This window comes from Carcharodon carcharias, chromosome 10 (assembly GCF_017639515.1).
Source record: "Carcharodon carcharias isolate sCarCar2 chromosome 10, sCarCar2.pri, whole genome shotgun sequence".
NCBI classification, from domain to species: Eukaryota; Metazoa; Chordata; class Chondrichthyes; order Lamniformes; family Lamnidae; genus Carcharodon; species Carcharodon carcharias.
Window position 1 is genome coordinate 92,471,723 of NC_054476.1, and position 18,752 is coordinate 92,490,474.

The 18,752-nt window shown below is 43.6% G+C and overlaps 1 protein-coding gene across 1 annotated transcript in view; it reads left to right on the forward strand.

The window, feature by feature from the left end:
* The window catches only part of LOC121282853 (mucin-6-like), a 286,476-nt gene that overhangs the window by 74,554 nt on the left and 193,170 nt on the right, over positions 1-18,752 (forward strand). The window contains exon 11 of the mRNA XM_041196667.1: positions 15,182-15,320. Coding sequence (XP_041052601.1) covers positions 15,182-15,320 — 139 coding nt within the window. The remainder of the gene's footprint in view (positions 1-15,181; positions 15,321-18,752) is intronic.

The window sequence follows — 18,752 nt, forward strand, 5'->3', positions numbered from 1 at the left end:
GCACAGGCTACTGGGTCCAATGGCGACCCAGCAGCCTGTTTAAAGGAAGGCCTGGCAGCCTCCTGTAGGCTGCTCACAATGGCCACCTGGAGATCCAACTGCAGGGCGTCAGCTCAGCAGGGCACGCTGGAGGGAAGGGCAGAGGAGCAAGGCAGGCTGCAGGGTCTGCCACAGGATCAGGGCAGGCCAACGGGGGAACCAATGTGCCCCTTGCATTTCTGATGACTGCCTTGTTGCGCTCCTCAGGGGTGGCAGCACAGCGGGAGGTGTTGGCCTCCAGGATGGGAGGAGGAGGGCCCCCTACATGATCAAACATGACTGGGAGGAGGTGGCGGAGGTGGTGAGCACCTTTGACGTGGTGCAGTGCACCTGGATCCAGTGCCATAAGCGCTTCAACGATTTGTTGCGCTCTGGAAGGGTGAGTACCATGTTGGCAATGGGCATTTAACCCAGCAGGTAGCCTTAGCCTTTGAGGGACTCTTTCCCCCCCCCCCTCCAAGTCTGACTGTCGCGACTGCATTGAATCATGTTGGGCATTTCTTGTACACTGGGTGGACAAGCAGATAGTGACCATGCTTATATCAGCATGACTGGTTCATGAGGAGATGAGTTTAGGAGCAGGCATACTAACTTGTGTGACTGATCAGCAGTAGCGGGGAGAGGAGGCACTGGAGGCCTGGTATGGCCACTGTGGTTGGGGTGCAGCATGCACATGTAGAGTCCATGTGTGATTAGCCGCAATGAATGGTCTTTGTTTTTCAGGAGAAGAATGCTCACAATGCATGTGAGAGTTCACGGACTGGAGGCGGCCAGGTCCAGCTCATGATATTAATCTGCTTCGAGCAGGAAGCCCTGGAGCTTGAGAGGTGCCATGCACCAAGGTCCACTGGTGTCGGTGAGGCTGGGGTAGAACAGCCAGGTATTTGAGATCAATAGTGACATCCACTCTGTCTTCCCACCATCCATAGCATTGGCGATTGTTGGAATCATTAATGTAGCAATATTGCTCATTCACAGACTGATAGTGTCAGAGGTGTGGGTCATAGACAAAGGTCCCTCGGCCCTTCGAAGATACGTGTGTCAACCACCTTCTAAAGTCGCCTTATCCCATTTCCAACCACTATCCCCATATCCTTGTATGCCATGGCATTACAACTGCACATCCAAATACTTATTACAGGTTAGGGTTTCTGCGTCTACCACCCTTTCAGCCGGTGGGTCCCGTCCCACATTACTGTGCGCAAAAGTTGCTCATCACCTCACCTGTCAACCTCATGCCCCTTACCTTAAATCTATGCCACCAGATTAGTCATCCCTCCGCCAAAGGGATAAGTTGCTTTCTGTCGACCCTATCAATGCTCCTCATAAAGCTCAATAGTTATAAAGCTCAATAGTGTCACCTCTCAATCCCCTCTGCTCCAGGGGAAATATCCCCAGTCTATGCTATGTCTTCTCATAAGTCAAACTCCAGCCTAGTCAGCATCCTGGTCAGCGACCTCTGCACTCTCTCCACTCCAGTCACATCCCTCCCGTGAAGCGTTGCTCACAACTGCACGCAGAACTATAGCTGTGGCTTAGGCAGCGTTTTCTGTACTTGCAACATGATCTCCCTGTTCCTATATTCTATGCCTCAGCTAATAAAAGCAAGTATGACATTTACCTTCTTGAATGCCTTATGTACCTGTCCCACTACCTTAACGGGCCAGTCGACATGTCCAGCAAGATCCCGCCGATCCTGGAAAAACTCAGCAGGTCTGGCAGCATCGGCGGAGAAGAAAAGAGTTGACGTTTCGAGTCCTCATGACCCCTCGACAGAACTTGAGTGAGTCCAAGAGTCTTTCTTGGACTCACTCAAGTTCTGTCGAAGGGTCATGAGGACTTGAAACGTCAACTCTTTTCTTCTCCGCCGATGCTGCCAGACCTGCTGAGTTTTTCCAGGTAATTCTGTTTTTGTTTTGAATTTCCAGCATCCGCAGTATTTTTGTTTTTATCCCTCCGATCCTCCTTACTTTCCATGGTTCCACCATTCCTCGTATATTCCCGTACCTTGTTTTTCCTGCTCAAGTGCATCACCTCACACTTATCCACATAACATTCCATTTGGCATTCCTTCGGCCATCTGACCAGCCCGTCTCTATCCGTCTGTGATGTTAGGGTCTCCTCCTGACTATTTGCCACCCCACCAATATTCTTCTCCGTAGGTTCTGGAAGGTTTAGCACATAATGAGCCAGGGGGAAAGGGAGGAAGTGTGTCACTGTGTGCACGCTAACTGATTCACTGTCCTTGTTGTTAATTACAGCATCTTCAGAGCCTGTGCACCAGGAGCAATTCCAGATGCTCCTTCTCCCACCAGAGGGCCCTCAACTGTCACCTGTGTCACACCATTTCTGCAGGGTAGGCACCAGCGCAGATATTAGCACATCGGTGGGCATTGCAACATCGGCTAGTGTCCCAGGCACAGTGGAGAGGGCACTTCACAATCACTGGGGGAGCTGGCAGAGACAGAGTGCTGATGGCGCCAGCAGCCGAAGGACTGCAAGGGACCAGGCACATTGTGAGTTGGTGCCTGATGATGTGCCTCTAGAGTCGTCCGCGACACAGCAGCTGAAGGAAATGTGGCCGGGTGTGCGGGAGCATCTGGGAGTGTTGTATGAGAATATGCTTCGCTTGGTGTCCGTGGTGGAGGAGTCCACGCGGAGCATCACTGATGCAATGAGCCTCGTGGCAGAGCGTCATGCTTCCTCCATGGAGAGACTGGCAACTGTCGTGGAGAGGGGCCTCCAGGAGAACCAGCAGCTTCTCCTGGGGGTTACGCTGGGACCTGCAAGCCCTCACAGCGCCAGTTGCCACAGCTGCTCATTGCCAATGTGGGAGATGGTGTGGGCTTCAAGCTTCCTAGCTCGTTGCCCATCCATTAACGGTAAGCAGGGAGGTCCGGGGCGACCTCACATCGGCGGAGCAGCTGCCTGTCGTATCTGCAGGCTCCTTTCACGGCGCTCCGGACGAGGGCAACAGCTCCTCTGCTCCTCTCCCAGTGACCGATTCATCGGGTGAGGCTGCGACGACTGGGGAGATGCCAGCTGTGGACCTGGCAGATCCCTCCCAGGTGGGGCCAGCACAGGCTCCACGGGCTAGAGGACGACCGCCAAGGTCATCGAGGCCAACAGGACAGCAGAGTCAGCAGGCTGGCTCAGAAGCTACTCCGAGCGATGTGGCAGCACCAAGACATAGTACCCGGAAATGTAAACATAAGGCACCTTAGGCACACCACGGGTATGTCACTGGTGCTTTTGTGTTGGCTCTAGATTAGGAAATTATTATTTGTTTATGATTGAAAAAAATTTTGGTTTGACTTTCTGTCAAACATCATGATGGAGAAAATTAAAACCAGATGTGTGACCATGGCTGAGGGTGGCCCCTTTGATCTGCATTTTTATTTTTTACAAACATGTCATGAGTGTTTGAGTGGACATTGAAGTTTATGTCCAAAGCCCTTACTTGCAGTTGAAGAAGTGGCAGATGTAGCACATAAGTGCCGAGTATGAAAGTGCCAGGCAAGGTTGGTCCTCCTGATCCATTTGTGTTCTGCTAGCTAAATGTGCGCTGGATTAAAGTCTCCTGGGTGTCCCTGCCTCCTTGGTATAGTCTCGGGTCAGCGTTTAGCCCCTCAGCATTCCCCTCATCCTCAGAATCGGTGCTGGACTCATCATGTGCAGCTGCATCCACTCCGTCAACGTCTTCATCGTCCACTGCTTTCATCCCCACTTTCCAGTGCAAGATTGTGGAGAGCACAGCATGCAACCACTATCACCGACACACGATCTGGTGGGTATTGAACCGTCCAGGCATCGGAAGCGCATCTTGAGAAGACTAATGGCTCTCTCCACCACAGCCCGTGTGGAGGTGTGGCTCCTATTGTAGCATTCTTCAGCTTCTGTTCTTGGATAGCGGAGAGGCGTCATGAGCCACCTTCGCAGGGGATAACGCTTGTCACCCAGCAGCCAACCATCCAGCCGAGCCGGAGCACTGAAGAGCCCCGGCACCTGGGAGTGTCTGAGGATGTGGGCATTGTGGATGCTGCCTGGGTACCTTGCACAAACTTGTAGAATCAGCATCCTGTGGTCACACACTATCTGCACGTAAATGGATTGGAAGCCCTTCCTGTTGAAGGCACCGGGCTCACCTGCTGGCGCCTTGCTGGCCACGTGTGTGCACGGGGGAAGCCAGCAATGGCCGCGAAGCCTCTGGCTCGCTATACCTGACTTGCCTGGTCCCAGCGGAAGTGGATGAAGGTCAATGCCCGTCTGAACAGAGCGTCTGTAACCTGCTTGACACAAGTGTGGACAGCTGATTGGGAGACACCGCAAAGATCACCCACCAAGCCCTGGAAGGAGTTGAAGGCAGCTGTGACCTTCAGAGCCACTGGCATGGGGTGTCCACCCACAAAGTTTGCAGAGATCTCAGGACCAATCATCTGACAGATATAATTGACTGTCTACTTTGGCAGTCGGAGCCTCCTTTGGCACTGCACCTCAGTCATATTGAGGTAGCTGCTTCGCCACCTGTATACCCTGGCAGCAGGATAGTGGCGTCTTCTGTGGCCCCTTCCACCTTGGACTACCTCTTGGCCTTGCCCTCCTTGTTCCTGCTCCTGTCCTTCCAAAGGTGACTCCACGGAGACTGATACTGCACTCCTGGCCTCCTCCTTATTCTAGCTCCCCCTCCTCAGAGGAGCTGCCTTCAGTGGACATGTCAGAACCCATACCCAGGCTAAAGGGAGGCCTCCGGAAAGCTGCAGGCCTGATAAAGTTTACTGACTGCAGAGTGCTGACCAGAAGGTTCAAAGTGCACAGAAAGCTACTGGAATTTGTTCTGAACTACTACAGATCACACAGGCAAGTTTAAAAAACTTTCTGCAATAAATACTCAGACCAAATTGACTACGCCACTGATCCCTCGTATCCTGCCCGTGGATGAGTTTTATTCGCCTGCCCGTTGCACCTGTGCGCCAACCTGAAGATCGCATGGGTGCCTGATCGCATTGATTGCTGAGTGAAGGGCCTTAACTAGCTCATTAATTAATGCTGGTTGTGTGTCGAACTTCATCGCGCACCCGCCCAGCTAAATATCGCGATGGTGCGCGGTGGCTTCAGGACGCTCGCGAAAATTCTGCCCATGAAATTTGTTCCCTGAATTGATTGTATTTGCTCAGGTAAACCATATGTTGTAAAAAAAAAAAAATTGGAATAACTCCTCCACAATCTTCTTAATATTTCTTAAATGTATCACTTTAGGAAACCTGGTAGACCATTATTGTCAGTAAATACTGATTTCCACTTTTAGTCTTAGGGAGGGGTCCTACACAATCAATCATGACCCTCGTAAAAGGTTCTTCAAATGCTATCATTGGGTTTAAAGATGCTGGCTTCATCAGTGCTTGTGGTTTTCCTGTTACTTGATATGTATGACAGGTTCTGCAGAGTTTGACTACATCCCTGTGCTATCCTGGCCAAAATAAAACCTCTGTATCTTTTCCTGTGTTTTCCAAATTCCTAAATGTCCCCCAATTGGAATATCATGAGCTATCCTCAGAATCTCCTTTCTATATCCTAACAATCTGATGCACCTCACTCAGGCTTTCATTTGCTGAGACACGATCCAACCTCCATTTTCTTATTAAAATATCTCCCTGAAGGTAATAACATACTGGAATACATTTTACTTCTGTTTCTGAATAAGCTTTCTGATATAATTGCTTCAATTGCAAAACATTTTTCTGTAACTCCATTAACCTCCTTGAGTTAAACACTTCAGCTGAATTGTCCTTTATTCTTTTCTCCTGAACATTGTTATCAAATACAGTGCCTGCTAATTGGATTTTGACACGTCCTTCTTGCCTTTGAACTACCTGCCCTTATTGTTTTACTTGTTCATCCCTATGAGCCTTTGATCTCATTACAACACAATCAGCAAACAATCCAGGATATTCCTTCTGTCACACCTCTGTTGAAAAGACTTCTGCAGGCTGCTCAACTACCATGGGCATCACCCACATTTGTGCTCCAGCTATATCATTTTCCAGAATAAATTGAACCCCTGTAATGGGCAATTTTTACACCACTCCAACAATAACTTTACCTGCTCTCCATTTGCTCTTCAAATTTACCTTCCACAGCGGAATAGATTTAACATCTCCATGAACTCCACTGTTTATTGCCTCCTCCCGTAATACTCCCTTTGAACAACAAATATCACTACCCCACAACATTAAGGATTGACTAGCCCCTGCTCCTCAGAGTTCTCTTGAGTAAACTTTGAACACTTTCCCACTTTTTTACCTTTCACTGATTCTCCCTGTTTCAGCTGTTCACAAACCACTGGTTTCTCCTGTGCCTGAACCTCAGAACCCACAGTATTTTTACTTCCAGAGCTTTTCTGTACCCTAATAACTCCAGCAGATTTTTTTCCTGCAATTTCCAACACACTGACTTCATGTGCCCTACTTTATCGCAATGAAAACACCTCAATTTTTGAAAGTCACTTCTACCTTCAGCACCTTCCTTTTTATTCAGAGAAAAAGCTTCCTGGGAACTTCCTTCTCTTCCCTGACTACCTACCTTCCTTTCACCTTCCTTTCACCTTCCCTCTTTTTATCCTTTTCCAATTTGAAAGTATGATGAAAAAAGGTTTATCTCTATGAATTAACTCATGATCATCAGCTATTTCTGCTGCTTGTCTTACAGAAATCAACCGTCTGTTCCTCCATATGAGTTCTCACTACCGAAGGGATTGAATCTTTAAATTCTTCCAAAAGAATTACTTCCCTAAGAGCTGCATATGTTGTTTCTATTTTTAACGCCTGTATCCACCCGTCAAAATTACTTTGTGTTCCTCTTTCGAACTTAATATAAGTTTGCCCAGGTTGTTTTTGTCATATTCCTAAATTTATGCCTATAAGCTTCAGGAACCAACTTACATAAACTCAAGATAGCCTTTTTCACCACATTGTAATTTATTGACACTCGCTAGAAACAGGTATCACTTCCAACTGTAGATGCTGTGCTATATTTCTAATCATATCTGATTTCCTGGCCCCCCGCAAGTAACCCCAATTTCAACTTATCTGCCAACTCTGTTAACTTACTCTTGGTTATTTGTTGCAACCCAATCAGAGTTATATCTTCTACTCCCAGCAAGTCTTAGCAATTGTCAATGCCAACTTGCAGTCTCACCACTTCTATTCAACAAACTGCAAACATACTCTCTACCTTACTGTTTAATTCTCAAAACTACTGTACATCAAAGCACCCAGACTAGCTGGCTTTAATTAAATTAACACACACACAGACTAAACCTCTACTTAAAGAATAATAATTTCCAATAACATTATATACATTAATATCTCTTCATGACAGTAATGGAGTGGGTAGATGAGGGTAATGTCATTGATGTGGTGTACATGAACTTCAAAAGTTGTTTGATAAAATGTCACACAACAGACTTGCGAGCAAAGTTAGAGCACATGGAATAAAAAGGACAGCAGCAACATGGATACAAAATTGGCTGAATGGCAGGAACAGAGTAGTGGCGATCAGTTGTATTTTGGCTGGAGGAGAGGTTTTGGTGGACTTTCCCGGGCGTTCGGTATTGGGTTGCCTGCTCTTTGTGATATATGTTAATGACTTAGACCATGTTGTACAGGACACAATTTCAAAATCTGTGTTTGACACCAAATTTGGAAGTATTGTGAACTGTGAGGAGTATAGTGGTAAACTTCAGAAGGACATAGTTGGTGGAATGTGCGGATGAAACTTAATGCAGAGAAGTGCAAATTGATTCATTTTAGTAGGAAGGACACAGAGACAATATTAAATAAAAGGTATAATTCTAAAGGGGGGTGCAGGAGCGGGGGAAGAGGGTGGTGGTAGTACATGGCTTAATCATTGAAAGTGGTAGGGCTGGTTGAGAGGGCATCCTGAATCCTGGGCTTTATAATTAGGGCATAGAGTTCAAAAGCAAGGAAGTTATGTTAATTTGTACAAAATAACTTTTTAGTCTTAACTGTAGCATTGCGTCCAGTTCTGGGCACTACATTTTAGGAAGAACGTGAAGGCATTAGAGGGGGTACAGAAAAGATCTGTGAGCATGGTTCCAGGGATGAGGAACCTCAGTTACACAGATTGGAGAAACTGGTGTTGTTTGCTGAGGAGAACGTTCAGAGGAGATTTGATAAAGATATTCAAAATAATGAAGGGTCTGGACGGAGTAGATAGGAAGAAACAATTCCCTTAGTTGGAAGGATTGAAAATCATAATTTCAGGTAATCATCATTTAAGGTAAGTGGCAAAAGAAGAAATGGTGACCTTTTTAGACAGTGAGTGGTTAGAATCTGGAATGCACTGCCTGAGAGTGTGGTGGAAGCAGATTCAATCATGGCATACAAAAAGGAATTGGATCATTATCAGATAAGGAAAAACAATGCAGGGCTATGAGGAAATGGCAGTGTGTGGCACTTGGTGAATTGCTCTTGAAGAGAGCCAGCGGAGACATGACAGCCAAATGGCCTCCTTCTATGCTGTAACTGTTCTATGATTCTATGAAAATCTTGTGCAGCCCTCGATATATGTATTGCAGAATCCAGCTGTTTAAGAAAGGAAGAAAGGGAGCAATCCAGGAACAATAAGCCATTCAGCCTAGGATCGGTTGTAGGCAACATGCAGGTCAATTTAAGACAGACAGATGATGGAAAAGTATAATATGAATTTGACAGATTGTGTAAGAGATTGACAAAGTTTGACCTTGAGATCCCTAAGTCTGTGCTTGCATTCAGGTTACTGGATTGTGAACAGATTTTGAATGTATATAGACTTCTGGTGCTGACAGGGGTTCACTTTCACGGAAAAGATTCTCTTTTACGCCAAATGTCTGCTGCCCTAAAATACACTTTTGGAAAGCAATTATTTCTAGTTACTTTCAGTCAGACACAGGCAACTCTGCAGTGATGCAAGGAATGGAGGACTCCATGGTTGCTGAATTTCAAGATGCAAGCATTAGTGCAAAGTTGGAGTTGCTGATAGGCGGCCTGAAGAGGGTTGCACTTTTAGCCAATTTGAGAATCAAGACAAGCAGACCTGGGATGGTGTCCATAGGCATTTTAACTCTGGAAACTCATGGGAAACGATTAACAGGTGGTTTCATTGTGATTCCAAATATCATTATGGAATGAATTGGCTGAAGCACAAAAATTAGGTCTTTGAGATAAAGATGAATCGGACAATTCGGATGCTGAGAATGATGAGGATGACTGGCCTGAAGGAATTGTATTGATTACTGGAAGCTTGAATCCAGTGATTAGCGTTTGAGCATTGATTCATTCAGCTGCACTGTTGGATAGCGGTTGCACCTCTACAGTGTATTGGCTCAATTGTTACTTGGAATCTCTTGACAAGGAAGATGGGGATAAGGTTAAAGAGTATGAAAGTTCCACCTGCTTTAGGACTGGGGACAACAATACGCTAAAGTCTTTCAAAGGAGTGGTCATCACAACCAAGATAGCTGGGATAAGTCTCTTCTTTAGTTCTGATATAGTCTCCAGTGAGATACCTTTATTGTTCAGTAAGCCCTCAATGAAAAAAGCACAGGAGAAACTAGATATGGAAAATGACAAGGCACTTATATTTGGGAAAGCAGTGGATTTACATTTCATTCGATCAGGGCATTATTGCAGACCATTGAGGAAACCAGATGTGTCTTGTGGAGAAGTTCAGGCAGTATTGTTGATTTCGGGAATAAGAGTTTGGTTGTCAGGAAAAGAATTCTTTGGAAATTACATAGATAATTTTCACATCCTTTGGCACAGAAATTAAAAGCTCTGCTGTGGGATGCTGGAGTAGTAGATTGAGAATTCAAAACTCTTATTGAGCAAATTATGTCTCAGTGTGACATTTGTGTCAAATATTGGAGGACACCAATACCTGTTGTAAGTCTTCCTTGTCCCATACCTTTAGGTCCATAGCCACTACATCATTAAATTCTAGCCAATGGATCGAGATTTATTTTGTTACACTTTGTGGATAAGGAAACAAGACTCAGCCTATCTATGGTAATAACTGGCAAGGACAAACAGACCATTGTAGACAAGAACATGGAAAAATGGGTTGGCACTGGACTAGGAATGCCAATGAATTTTTTGACAGATAATGGAGGAGAATTTGCAAATGATGAATTTCAGTACGAGCAAGAATTTGAATACTACGGCTGAGAGCTCTTCTGTGATAGGAATCACACAGCAATTGATGAGATGTTATGTAAGATACTGGCTGACCAACCGGCTTGCAAGTTGTAAATATTGCTAGCATGAGTGGCACATGCTAAGATTTCTTTGCAGATGCAGATGTATCAATTGGTATATGGAAGGAATCCGAAGTTGCCTTTGCTGCTCTCTGATTCTCCCCGTGACTAGAAGGAACTACCATTAGTTCTATATTTTCTGGCCACTTGCAGGCAGAAAAGCTTTTATCAGGACTGAAGTTTCGGAAAAATTCAGAGAGCATTGCGACATCGCATTAGACCGTCTAAAGTAGACTTTATTTCCGGTGATCTGGTTTATTACAAGAGAAAGGGGCATAGAGAATAGGAAAACCCAGGGAAACTTATAGAATGTGAGGGGAAAACAGTGATTACCCAACATGGGAATCAAACAAAAGCCCATTCCTCATGGGTCATTGGGATGAATTATAAATTTTCAGATACTGACAATGTGAATGACGAAGCACCTGGTGCACCATGTTCTCACATGTTTTGTAGGGTAGCGCCGGAGTGACAAAGTATGATAGATCAGAGGTTAGATGCCAGTTGAGAAAATGATCATGTTGAACAGGAAAGGGCTATTTTGTCTAGAGGCCAACTGCCCCAAGTGGTTTCCCATGTGTCGTACCATCCAGAAGGATCGAATAACTGTAAGGATGCAACAATAGTGGAACAGGCAGTGAATTCCATTGGAAAATATCAGAATTGGTTGAATGTCCAGGATGATGGACAAGCAGTGAAGGCCATGGACTGGGTGAATGGGATATGAGAATGGAAAAAAATGAAGCGTAGCTCTAGTTACAGTAATGGGTCTGGCGTTGAATCCCCGTTGAGGAAATGTTCATGTACAGTGGAAAGGGCCTCAGATATGGTATACAGGGGATCTAATAGCAGTATCCCCGAAAGACTTCAACAGGCAAGTTGAGGTCACAGTTTGGCTAAATGCCACAGTGGAATGGAGAATGTAGAACCATCCAGACAAAATACTAGAAACCGAAGTCCCCATGCCCGAGACATGATTTAGCTGCCAACAGATTAGGGAACAAAGCCATCCAGGAGGCTAAACAGAAAGAGTTAGGCAGTTGAAGAGAGCCTGGTGTGTATTCAGTGGTCCCAGATAGGGGTCAGCCAGCATTATCACATAGATGGATTTGCACAAAAAATGTCCAGCTGGAACTTATAAGGCCAAGGCTAGGTTATTGGCCCCAGATTTGAAGAATGCTCAGGGGATAAGGAGGTCAAAGTGGTCTCACTCACAGCTGAGAAGGTACTTTTGAATTTTTTTGGGGGCGTTCTAGCAACTTTTTCTTGGAACTGCAAGTCAATAGACATAAAAGCTGTATTTCTATAAAGGCAGCAGCTCCAAAGGGGCAAGTATTTCTCCAACTTCCTAAGGAAGTGCCAGAAGGAAAATCTGCTCAGACCAGTACTCTCATTTCCCATTGCTTTTTAACTGGTGTTCAATTTTAAGATGTACAAGACCAGTTCAGACTAGTATTCTTATTTCCCAGTTTGTATTTTTTTTTTTCCCTCTGGGTGTAGAAAGAAGACTTTGGAAGCCATATAAGTCTTTCTGTGGTTTAAATTTGCTTCCAGAGTATGGCACTTTTCAGTTGTATCAGTTTTGTTAAAGTTGTCTTTGTCTGAAGGCAGATCCTACCATGTTTTATTGGTACCATGGTGGGAAACTCATGGGCATCTTTATGGTGCATGTTGATGACTTCCTATGGAGTGGCACTATTGAGTTACAAAACAATGTTATTGACAGGATTAGAACAGAATTTAAGGTTGGGAGTCAGGCTTCCAGGGCCTTTAAATATATTGGGTTGGAAATAAGGCAGTATGGGTCTGATGTTACTTTACATCAACAATTTTATTTAGAATGTATTAACCCTATCACAGTCAATCGTACCAGGTACTCACAAAAAGATGCAAAAGCTTCTAAATCTGGGACAGAGCAGCTGTGTAGTCTAACTGGACAATTGAATTGGCCGGGCACACAGACAAGGCCAGAAGCGAGTTTTGATGTCTTAGAGCTGAGTACTGTCATGAAACATCCAAAGACCGAGGACATTTTACGGGTGAACAAGACATTAAAAAAAACTAAATGTGTGTTGAAATTTCCATCTTTGAATTACCCTAAGATTATAGAATTGTTTCTTTTTAGTGATGCCTCTCGTGCAAACCTTTTTGAGTGCAGCCAATTTTATGATGTTTCATATGGGAGAAAGTGGGAAATGTTGTTTCTTGGCTTGGGAAACCAAGAAAATAAGGAGAATAGTAAAATGTATCCTGGCTGCTGGGATTCTTACACATGTTGAGGCAGTTGACATGGCATTCTTTTTATCAAAGATATTAGGGGGAAATTCCACATCAGGGAAATGCTGAAGAAACTGTAATAATACAGTATTATTTAAACAATCATTCCCTTTGGGATAATGTGCACTCCACAAAGTGTGTGAATAAGAAGAGATTAAGAATTGATATCGCGAGTCTGAAACAGCTGTTGGAGAAAAAGAAAATCTCCAAACTCAAACGGGTAGGTGCAAGTCATCAATTGTCTAATTGTTTTACCAAAAGAAATGCTTCCATTGAGAAGTTATTGAGAGTCTTAGAAGGATGACTCATGGTGCGAGTCCTGAGAGTGTCTGATTCATTTCTCTTGTTTTTTTTTTAAATTTTGTCTGTAAATGTGTACTTGGAAATTTTAAGAAGAAGGAAATTTGTTAATGTTGCAATCCTGTTACAATGCAGTGCATGTTCTAATTGTAAGTGAGACCAGCTTTTATTAACTGGGAAAAGGTTAGGGCATTATTCTTAAGTATATATAAGAATCAGTTTCCAGCTGTGTGGGGTATGGGGGGGTGGTGCGGTCGGAGGAAGAGGGAATTTTTACCTATGCTGTCTGGGTATTATGAAGAAACCTATGGTAAAGAAAGATTGGCTTTAGCGTCCTTTACTCGGTGAGTGAGCATCAAATTTATAACACTACATGGATCGGCACTTGGACCTCACCTGTTGATGACTCAGGTGAGGAAACTGAGTGTAATGTATCCAACAATACAAAGTTAGATGGGAAATTAAATGGGAAAGAAAGTGAGGAATGCGCAAAGAGGCCACAAAGGGATAGTGACACGTTGACTGGGCAACAACACAGCATGTGAAATACAGTGTAGCAAGTCTGAAGTTATCCACGTTGGTAAGAAAAATAAAAATGACAATTTTTTTGAATGATAAGAGACTGGGACATGTTGACATTTAGAGGGATTTGTATATCCTTATATATAAATTGCAGAAAGTTAAAATGTAGATACATCAATATACAGGATTGGCACCCCATCCAAAACTTCAACATTTACTCCCTCCACTACTGGTGCACAGTGGCAGTATTGTGTACCATCTACAAAATGCACTGCAGCAACTCACCAAGGCTCCTTTTACAGTACGTTCCAAACTCATGACCCTTGCAACCAAGAAGGACAAGGGTAGCAGATACATGGAAACACCACCACCTGCAACTTCCCCTCCAAGTTACATATTATCCTGACTTGGAAATATATCGCCATTCCTTCACTGTCGCTGGATCAAAATCCTGGAACTCCCTCCCTAACAGCACTGTGAGTGTACTTACACCACATGGACTGCAGTGGTTCAAGAAGGCGGCTCGCCACTACCACCTTCTCAAGGGCAATTAGGGATTGGCAATAGATGCTGACCTATCCAGTGATGCCAACATCCTATGAAAGGAAAAAAACAATTAGAAAGGCAAATGGTATGTTAGTTTTTGTTAATGAAGGATTGGAGTATAGGAATAAAGATGTCTTACTACAGTTAAAACTACTCATTGTTGAGGCCATGCCTGGAGTACATTGTACAGTTTGAATCCCCTTACCTATGGGAGGGCATACTTTGCCTAGAGTGAGCATAATAAATGTTCACAAGACTGGTTCTTGGGCCGGAGATTGTACAATAAGGATGGATTGAGCAGATTAGGTCTGTAATCCTGGAGTTCAAAAGAATTAGAGCCAATTGAAACATAAAATTATTAATGGACTTGACAGGGTAGATCAAAAGAAAATGGATCCTCCTGGCTGAGGAGTCTAGAACATGGGTTCACAGTCTCAGAATGAGGGGTTGACCATTTAGGGTTGAAATAGGAGAAATTTCTTCTTTAAAGAGTTGTGGATCTTTGGAATTGTTGCCCCAGAGAGCTGTGATTGCTCAGTGTTTAGTATATTCAAGACAGAGGTTAACAGATTTTTGGGTATTAAGGGATTTAAGAAAGACGTGGTTAGTGGGGGAAGGTGGAGTTGGGGTAAAAAATCAACCATGATCTTGTTGGATGACAGAACAGGTTCGATGGGCCAAATGACCTACCACAGCTCCTATTTCTTCTGTTCTTATGTTAAGTTTTTGATTTGCATTTGATGGGAGATTAATATGCAAATGTAGCAAGTTTTTGAAAATGGGGAGGTTAAGAGTGGGGTGCCCGTTTTGAAAAAGCTAATGGTAGAGTTGCACAAATTGGCCAGCAACCTATGATAATTCATAATTCAAGGGGTATCCCTTATGACAAGGTGCTGGCAAGTGTTGTTCACCCATTGTTACTTGCTCAGCAAAATTGGCCCTTTATACCAGTTGGTGTAAATAGATTCTCATGGAGTACAGTGGGGGGTAGTTGTTGATTTTCACTTTCATAATCAGCACTTCTCTAGTAGATATGCGGATGCGAATCAAAAGAGTAATTCTACACTGGTAGTCGAGCCAGAGCATGAACCACAATATAAAGTATGATTATTCAGCATTCTTCTCTAAAAATACTATCATTTTTTTGTGAATTATATGAATTAAGTTCTACTATTATTTGTACAGCACGTGTTATATGGGAAAATGGAATTGCATCAATCTGCCATGTCCAGGCCGATGTTCTCTTGAAGGGGGCTCATTTGTCACCACGTTTGATTCAAAACAGTACCGATTCCATGGAGTTTGCACGTACCTGCTTGTTAAAGTAAGATTTACTCTTTCAAAAAGTATATTTACATCAGTGGGAAATTAAAATAAAATACTGGAACTATACAGTAAGTTAGCATTTGTAGAGAGAAAAGCTGTGCCATTTGTATTTGCAGCCCCTATTTCTCTGTATTTCCAACTGTTGCATTTTTTCCCCTTATATTTTAGAGCACTAGGTTGGATAAAATGTTAATTTAATATGCTTTTGGGTTGAAGTATATTCCTTATTGCCATAATCATTATAATTTTTAAAAAATTAATTAAATGGTGCTCATCCACAGTAACTTCAGCAGAAAAAGTCATGGAAACATTGGAAAAATGGCATAACCCTAAGGTCATTGCGACTAAACTCTCATGGAAATTCACCGACTGGATATATTACTCAGAACCATAATTATAATGCTTTTGAGTACTATTCCCTTAAAAAAATACCCTCACCTCTCCCCTTCAGTGCATGGTGGTATTGATTATTTCAAGATTTGACTATCACTTGTGACTCAGAATATTTTGAATTTAATCAGTTGTGAAATTAAGACTAGTTACAGACCAGAATGAAATCTTCCAGGTAATGATAATTGGGGATGTTTATCTTTCTCTAATCAAAAATACTTTATTTAGATTCCTGAACAGAACCAGTGCGGAGGACCAAGGGAAAAAAAAATGGATTTTTTAAATTCATTCATGGGATGTAGGTGTCGCTGGCTAGGCCAGCATTTATTGCCCATCCCTAATTGCCCTTGAGAAGGTGGTGGTGAGCTAACTCCTTGAACCCCTGTAGCCCATGTGGTAATTATTATTAATATTATTAGTATATTTTAAATTAATATTAATTTATTAATATTAACACATTTTTCACTCACAATCACAGATATCAATGTAGCTGTTTGCTACTTGACTGCTCAATAAATTTCAAGTATGAAAAACTAAGATGAGTTCACTGGATATCTTCAGGATTGACAGGATCCTGTTTTGTTACAGTAGGAAATCAAAGGGAGCATAGAAACAGAAAAAAAGCTGCACAATAATCCCTTGAGCTTGATTTGCCATTCAATTAGATCATGGATGATCTGTATCTTAACTCTATTTATTTATATTAGCTCCATATTCCTCCATACCCTTATGTTGCGGAAATTGGAGTGAACACTCAGACCCAGGAGGTTTGTCTCGGAAGCCTTTTATTAAAATCGTGATATCATGGAGAGCCCAGCAGCTTACAGTGGAGCTAGCTATACTCTGAAGAAGCATCAGAGTACACACATAGTTAAAACAAAAACAGAATTACCTGGAAAAACTCAGCAGGTCTGGCAGCATCGGCGGAGAAGAAAAGAGTTGACGTTTTGAGTCCTCATGACCCTTCGACAGATATTGCTCAAGCCGATGCTGCCAGACCTGTTGAGTTTTTCCAGGTAATTCTGTTTTTGTTTTGGATTTCCAGCATCCGCAGTTTTTTTGTTTTTATCTTAGTTATAGTAAAAGTTGTACAAATCAAAGAGCCTGAAGGTGATAAAACTGTCTAACCTTCAATAATTAATTACATTGCGAATCCTTGTTTACGGCATGCAGTATACAATTGATCTATTCTAGCTTACGACTACCCAGGATCTTACGAGGAGCCCATCTGGTGATAAGAAGTGAGACAGAGAATAGATAACCCTGCTTGACCTTATCTATAGTGCTAGGGGGTGAATATGCTAAAACGCAAATGATCATTGCTTGATCCTGTCCCTTTGTGTTGGGGCAGACTTCCCACCCTTGCGTCAAGGATTCCAGGCAGCTTGTTTATGATGCTCCTTTCCTCCTTTACTGCTCAATGAGCTGGCAGCTGCAGGTGTGCCTGCGAGAACCAAAAGGGAACTGTGCTGTAGTATTCCACTGTGATTTTACCCGTTTAACCCTTAGTTGTCCTGTAGATGTATTTTAGTCTTCCACAATACCTCCTTGTTAATCTTTTAGATTAATACCAATGAGGAATAGTATCTTCATCATCATAAGGGGGCTCATAACCATAAGGAAAAGGCCGATCCCTGGCAGGGTAAACTTTTTCTCCCCACCAGTGGGTTTCACTGGGGCCAGTGCATACCAATTGAGGGACAATGGGAGCTCCTCCTTATCCAGTAGTGACTCCATTCATAGCTCCATTAATACACCGGATACAGCAAATCCTCAAAGTAGCACATGCACAACACCCTATAACACCTATTAAAACTAACCCGATTAAAACATACAGCAGCCAACTTCCCCAATCGGAGAACCACCCCGTTACTGTAGCCCACCAGGAATCCCTGTTATAAAAAGTGCTCAATCTTTCCCCAACTTTCTTTATTTCTCGCACTTTATCCATAACATGCTGTCCCAGCTATAGGTACCGGTTTCAAGGTTCTAACACCAATAGGTGGCGTTTATCACCCCCTAAGGAGGCTTAATTCTTATCCCATGATCTGTATAGTTCCACCCATTAGCAGGTGGAGAGCGACAGAACCATCCCCTGAACATATTGGATTCTTCTTCATCTGACTGGGTGTGGAAATTTGTGAGATCCTTCACTTCTTCCTCAGTCATTGGTTTTGCCTGATAGGCGCTTGACTCATCTCCATGTTGGAGAGTCTGGGCACATATCCAACAGGCACCCTGTCCTACTTGTCTAGCATAGGCCCGGCATAAAGACAAAAAGGTGTTGGGGTGAAAATCCTTTGGGTACACCCCACAAAATATAGCAAAAAGACAGCATATAGGAAAAGGCAGTATCCGATACATAATGCAAATTAATTCACTGGTAACGATGGTTATAGGACTGCCGAACAATGTTTTATTTACAATGAGTGGCGTGGACCCAGTCTTCCTTCCCTTTAATCATTGGGGCCGTTCAAGTTGTTAGCAGCACAACGTAGGGTCCTTTCCACCCTCTCATGCAATTCAGCTGCTGTCTTGCATTGAGGAAAATGAGTACAAATCCAACATTTAATCCAATTAACTTGCGAGGCTACGACCTGCATTCGTTGAACCGCAGAATTGGTAGTCCATGCCCCCGCAAGGACCACACAGGACAGGATCCAAATCAGAGTAAGCATTCCGACGGCTCAGCCAAAGTTCTTGCACAATCACTTCCGTCCGAGGTCAGCGTCCGCTTGACGTGTGATGCGTGGATCCACAAGGGCATCCTTCGACCTTCACAGCCATATGGGTGGTGAGGAGGACTTGGAAAGGTTTCTTCCCATTGAGGTTCCAAACAGTTCTTTCTTCTGAAGGTCTTTACTAGGACTAGGTCCCGGGCTGGTATTGATGGCAGTCTTCAATGGTGGGCTTTTTCTGAGCTTCTACTACCTGTATATGCAAGCTCTTGAGACAGTCAGGGTGAGAGTGCATAGTCATGAGCGCCAAGAGTAGAGCTTCAGGCCCTTTCAAATTGATTTCTTCACATAATTTAGCTAGT